This window comes from Myotis davidii, unplaced genomic scaffold (genome assembly GCF_000327345.1).
Source record: "Myotis davidii unplaced genomic scaffold, ASM32734v1 scaffold1380, whole genome shotgun sequence".
In the NCBI taxonomy this organism is placed as follows: Eukaryota; Metazoa; Chordata; class Mammalia; order Chiroptera; family Vespertilionidae; genus Myotis; species Myotis davidii.
In genome coordinates this window covers 127,932-134,570 of record NW_006291969.1, presented here as the reverse complement: position 1 = coordinate 134,570, position 6,639 = coordinate 127,932, and the positions used below count along the sequence as shown (strand labels likewise).

At 35.4% G+C, this 6,639-nt stretch overlaps 1 protein-coding gene across 2 annotated transcripts in view; it reads right to left on the bottom strand.

The window, feature by feature from the left end:
* The window catches only part of SUV39H2 (suppressor of variegation 3-9 homolog 2), a 31,228-nt gene that overhangs the window by 6,215 nt on the left and 18,374 nt on the right, over positions 1-6,639 (bottom strand). The window contains exon 2 of one of the 2 annotated variants that reach the window (XM_006765314.2): positions 1-427. This exon is cut by the window's left edge and continues 242 nt beyond it. In XM_006765314.2, the coding sequence (XP_006765377.1) occupies positions 1-424 (424 nt within the window). In that variant the 5' untranslated portion in view covers positions 425-427. Of the gene's footprint in view, positions 499-6,639 lie in introns of those variants that run through there. The other variant, XM_015565035.1, reaches the window with a different exon arrangement.

Below are 6,639 nucleotides of genomic sequence, written 5' to 3'. Positions count from 1 at the left end.
GACAACATTTCTCAAAGAAGCAATCTGTGCATGAACAACCAAAGGTAGCTTCATTTACTAGGCTGATTCCAGGAGTAGGTTTGTATTCATTAATGTAGTAGAAGTCTGAAGGTGGGCCCTCTAAGTCAACAGTATTTTCAACAAAAATCATTCCTGTATGATTTTTTCTTCTGTTGAGTTCATCTTGCCATCTTTGCAGAGCTATCCTTTGTTTAGCCTTCTTTACAATGTATTCAGCAATGGCAGGTTTCAAAGCTTTGTTATTGTTTAGAGTTATTGCTTTGCCTTTCTTTACCTGAGATAAATAATTATGCTTGTCATTAGAGAATTGCTGAAGTAGTAACGGGCACTTGAGATTTTGCAAAGGTTCCCAAGTATTTGTAGAATCTGGCCATCCTTTCCATTTTACAAGATAATATTCCATATCCTTAAAATACAAAAGAAAACACAAATCAGATTATGTCAGTCCCAATTATTTAAAGTAATTTAATATTGGAAAGAGTAAGGTATGCCCTAGCTGGTTTGGCTCAGTGGATAGAGCATCGGCCTGCTGACTGAAGGGTCCCAGGTTCGATTCCAGTCAAGGGCACATGCCCGGATTGCAAGCTCAATCCCCAGTAGGGGGCGTGCAGGACTATAAAAGATTTATATAGGAATGATTCTCTGTCATCATTGATGTTTCTATCTCTGTCATCATTGATGATTCTCTGTCATCATTGATGTTTCTATCTCTCTCCCGCTCCCTTCCTCTCTGAAATCAATAAAAATATATTAAAAAAAGAGAGTAAGGTATCCATTATTATTTTATTTAAAGTTCAGAATATATAATCACAGATTTCTAGCAACTGATGTACAGATCATAAAAATAAAACTATTTTTCTGTATATTACATAAAATCTTTATAGAATTTATATGTGGCAGAATATGCTTGACCATAGGCAAAAGAATTGCACCTACAGAAAAAGTACAGAAATTCATTAATATTTTACCAAATGGTGATTAAACTAAACAAAAACTATTCATCCTTATCATCCAAATGGCTAGTCCCCAAACTAGCCTAGATTGAGGCTTACTTGGCCAGCACATATATAGGTATCCTCTAAAATCTGTAACTTAATATTTTACATTAGATACGAGGCAAGTTTTTTTTCTCAATGTCATGGGCACATAAAGCCTAGATGTTCTAAAGATACACTTTCCAATAGTCATTAGCCACACACAGCTACTGAGAACCTGAAATGTGGCTAAGTCCAAATTGAGTTGTGCTTTAAGTGTAATACACACTGAACTTCAGACTTAGCACACAAAAATGTAAAACTTTTTTTAACTTTTAAAAAATATTGATTACTCATTGAAATATTTTGGATTTACTAAATTAAATATATTATTGAAGGCAATTTCACTTGCTTCCTTTTATTTTGTTTAATGTGGTTACTAGAAAATTTAAAATTACACGTATGTAGGCCAAATTATATTTCTATTGGACAGCATGATTCCAGAGAATTCTTACCTTCGATTCAATCATGACTGGATTAGGTAGCAGACATTCAAACTACCAACGATCAAATATTTTGATTTATCCCTCAGACTACTGTTGACCACCATGGTACCTGGAATCTTGCCTCCCTATCCCAGTGACCTATGTTTTCTTCCCTTAAATTTGGATGGTCAAGTGTGTATAAATAAAAAAATTCTGAAGTCTCTCAACTTTTTTCTTTGTCGTCTGGAGTAACCAACATATATCTACGTGCCATCAGGTAAAATGCCTTCTAAAACATAAAAGTTATTAAACTGCATTGTATAGTTTTTAATTACAGTATTTTAATTCATAGATATTGATAAAAACTTAATTGGGCTACATTTATTTTTCCCTGAAACTTTTTAATAAAGTTTTTATTATAAAGTAAGGATGCCCATGAAACTGTTTTATGATTCATAATTTAATAATGCCAAATAACCTCGAAGGTCTAGGAAATGTGGTATTAGACATATTAAGGAGGCACGAATCAGGCTGAGGAGCACTGAGGCAGCTTTGAAGGAGTAAGTCACCTAAGTAGTGAGTGCACTTATTTTCTCCCCACTGTTTTCATCTCAATGTTTTATTATATTTCTATCAATAAACAGTAATGCTTGTGAATTAAAATAACTTTGCTTCTTTAAAAAGGTCAAAATGCTTTCTGTTTTAAAAAAAAGGTTAAATTATGGTATGAGGATATGCACAAAACTGTACTTCCATAGATATCTATAATGTGATTCCAGAAAGGAAAAAAAAAAAAAGGCCTAGACATATATTTGTTATCAATCTGGTTCACTAAAATGTAACATGGATTTCTCCCTCCAATTAGGTAACTTCTAAAATTTGGGATTATTGTTAGCAGGTATGTGCTCAGCAACAATGAGACCCACTGGGCAGTATCTAACATCTATTTCCCTTAATTATTAAAGTTTTAACTTTTCTGATTCCAGAACAAAGCAATACAACCTTGCTTGTTTTCTTTTCCTGTTACAGCTTTTCCTACTATAGCCCTGGGTTGTGCCAAAAGTTGCCAGCAAACAGTGAAAGAAACAGAAACACTGGCTTCAAATCAGATGATCAAGCTAAATTTATCATTCAACAAAATTAAAAACACCATAACACTGAAGTATGCTTCCAAAACAATGAGTAACTTGCATTTTTAATGCCTAAGCTTTGTATTTAGTAACACTGGTACCTACTTAATTTATGAATAGTAAAGATGCTTATAAAACATTGTCATACTAGTGTCTTTGACTATAGTATATCAGTAGTATGCAATTTCTATTTTGTAGACTTTTGTCTTTTATATGCATATTTTTTAAATCCCAAAAAGATATTTCCATTTTGAAAACTAACTTTAAACAGAAAAAAGATCAGTTTGACTTAACAAATTCAATTAATTCAATACCTTAAAATTCCAAATAAAAGCCAAAAAGTTTATGTCTGATATATCAGTATCTTATTCATTCTGATATACAATCAACTCTTGATTACCCACAGAAATGGAACACAGTCATAATAATGATCTATAAATTACTCCTGTATAATTTGAATTGCATCATATGAATTTTTTCTTAAAGACATTTCCACTCCATTATGTTTGTTGTAGGTTAAATTCATTCAAATATTTGCTTGGCTGGTGTGGCTCACTGGTTGAGTATTGACCTATGAAGCAGGAGGTGACAGTTCAATTCCCGATCAGAGCATATGCCTCGGTTGTGGCTCGATTCCTCGTGAGGGGTGTTCAGGATGCAGCTGATCAATGATTATCTCTCATCACTGATGTTTCTTTCTATATCTCTCTCTCCTGTCCTCTCTGAAATCAATAAAAATATATTTTTTAAAAATTCATTCAAATATTTCAGTATCTATAATAATTAGTATGTGAAAACTTGGTTACTAGAGGGTGTGATGAAATGTAAGGTAATACTAACTTCAGGAGTAAAATATCATTGGTAAAAGAAGGCAATAATATGTAAAATAAGTAATAATAATGCAGAACAGTACAATTTTAACCACAAAACCAAAAAGACAATATATACCACTAGAACAGAATGAGGGAAATTAATATAGGTCAATCAGAAAAGGGCACAGAGGAAGTAGAACAAACTTCACTGTGAAAGACTAATGGGATGTGTTGTAGAGGGAACAGGGCAGGCAGGCTGAAAAACACAAGCAGAAGCCAGAACTAAGATTTGCATGAAGTATCCAGAAAACATGAAGAGATGAATTTGGCTGGTTTTTACATTCAGATATTAAAGATATAGATAAAGCTGTAATGGCAAGGCAATAGAAATTTAACATAGCCTTGGACACTTAAGGCATTTGAACTTTTATTATAGGCTAATGTTCTTTATAATTCTTAGAAACCCTGGTGTTTCTGTGGGGAGTTTCATTAAATACATATACACTTAATTCCATATTGTTTATCAAGAATCATTTTACCAATCTTCTAATTGCTAAGCCAACAATTCTTCAGTTCTCATCTGTCTTGACAATTCTCCGTGAGCTTTGATATCACGATTCTCTCTACACTCTGGTTCCTCTACTGCCTTCTTTGCTGAGACCATTATCCCTGCCCATCACTTAAAAGGAATGCAGATACCAAGGGCTCTGTCCTTAGCCGCTCTTCACACCACCCCTTCTGACAATCTGAAGAAGCTATGGACCTTTAGTTAACAAAAGTCACATGTAACATTTTGGGTAATTTTAGGATATTTGGATTTCAAGTAAAGAATTCCTGCTCTAAATACTCTCTCTGGGCAACGTCACCAGTTCAAAGCTTTTAATTATATGCTGATAAGTCCCAAAATTTTATATGCAACCCAATATTCCTATAGCCTACTGGATGTCCAACAGGTTTTTAAATCAATCTATCCACATGGAACTTGTCATTGTCCTTCCCAAACAGATTATTTCTGTTCTGTATTTCCCCATCAAGAGGAATCTTATCCATCTGCCTAGTTACGCAAGTTGCAAACCAGGAGGTCAATCTCGATCCTCAATCCAATCCACCATCAAATGTCTTTAGATACTTGTTCCTGTCCATCTCTATTACCTATGGTTACTTCAGGCTTTCAATTCTTGCTTGGATTATTACATTAGCCTCCTAACTGGTTTCCCTGACTCGACTGGCAACACTGCAATCCATCTTTCTTTACTAAAGTGTAGAGGTTTTTTAAATACCAAAAATCTGCTCTACCAGTCATTGTTATTTGCTTACTTAAACATTTTAATGGTTTCCCCACTGCCTAAACAATTTTTATACTCTATTATAAACAAAGACCATTCTTGATTGGGTCTCTGATGCCTCTTTGTCTCAATCTTCCATTATAGCCCCATTCACATACCACCCTCTGGCCACACTGAACTGCTGCTAAGTACTTATAACAGGCCTTTTCATACCCTTGTTTTGTATACACAAAATTCTCTAATTAGAATGGCCTCTTCCATTTGCCTAATGAATACTGGCTTTTTTCAGTTTCATCTTTTATGTGGCGAAAAACCTACTCATCTATAAAACTCAGCTCAAATGTCATCTCTTCAATGAAATCTCTCCCGCTTCTCTTGCTCAAGAAGGACTGAACACTGCCAACCCGTGTTTCCATTTCTAATCTAAACTATAAGCCATTTGTAGGAAGAAATGAAACCTTATTCTTTGTAGCCCCAGAACCAAGCACAATTGCCTACTACCTCTTAGACTATGACTAAATATTTCTGAATGTCTAACAAAAAGTGACTACCAAAGTGTATGCAAGATAAAATTTACAATAGTAATTATATGAATTCTTAAAATACAAGCTGTTAAACTTAACCTGTAGATAGTTAATTCATGGTTTTTCAATATTGTTCTGAAATCCACTGTCCATAGCCAGTAAGTGGTAGCAAGCACAAAAACTTTAAAAAAATATGTATGTGAGCCCTAGCTTGTTTGGCTCAGTGGGTAGAGCATTGGACTGCGGACTGAAGGGTCCCGGGTTCGATTCCAGTCAAGAGCACATGCCAGGGTTTCAGCTCAATCCCCAGTGGGGGGCATGCAGGAGGCAGCCGATTGATGATTCTGTCTCTCTCTCCTTTCCTTTCTGAAATCAATAAAAAATATATTTAAAAAATATATGTGTAAGGAGAGAAAACAAAAAAAAATTATCTATCTTCCCGTTAGCTAATTGTTTTCTGCAAGTTCTGAGATAATCACCATATTCAATACTAGTGACAGAATAGCCTGAATCTGATTATGAAAACACCAGTGTTGCATGGAGCACAGTTTGACAATCACTGTATTTTTCCATGTATAAGATGCCATTTTTTTAAAAAATATATATGTTTTTATTGATTTTTAGAGAAGAAGGGAGAGGGATAGAGAGAAAAGAAACATTGATGAGAGAGGAACATCATCAATCAGCTGCCTTCTGCATGATCCCTACTGGGAATCGAGCCTGCAACTGAGGTACATGCCCTTGACCAGAATTGAACCTGGGACCCTTCTGTCCGCAAGCCAAAGCTCTATCCACTGAGCCAAACTGACTAGGGCAAGATGCCATTTTTTTTCTAAAATTGTTAGACTGAAAATCGAGGGGCATCTTATACATGGAAGTCAGCCGAGGAGGGAGCCATGTGAGGAAGGAGCCATGGGGGTGTGTAGCTGCCCATACCTTGTCAAACAGGCTTCCTCCAATCACAAGCCTACTGTTACTGACATCAGCTGATGCTATAATTGGAGGTGGCGAGTGGGCAGATGCAACAGGGACTGGAGCATTCTGAGCCCATAAAGATGTCCAAAAATAAAAAGATAAATACTGGTAAGCGATTGTCTTACTCTGCAAAATTTCAACTGAATGTAATCAGCTATGCAAAAGAGCATGGAAATAGAGCTGCAGAGAGACAATTTGAACCTCCTCCCACTGAATGTATGATCAGACAGTGGAGAAAACAGGAAGAACAACTACTTAAGATGCCAAAAAAGAAGAAGGCCGTAAGAGGAAAACCAGTAAAATGTTTCAAATATTGATTTCTTAATTTGGGGTTGGAAGAGTGGGGAGTGTCTTATACATGGTGGTATTTTATACACGGAAAAATGTGCTATAATGGTCAATAGAAAGTCACTGGATTTTCATGACAGCAGC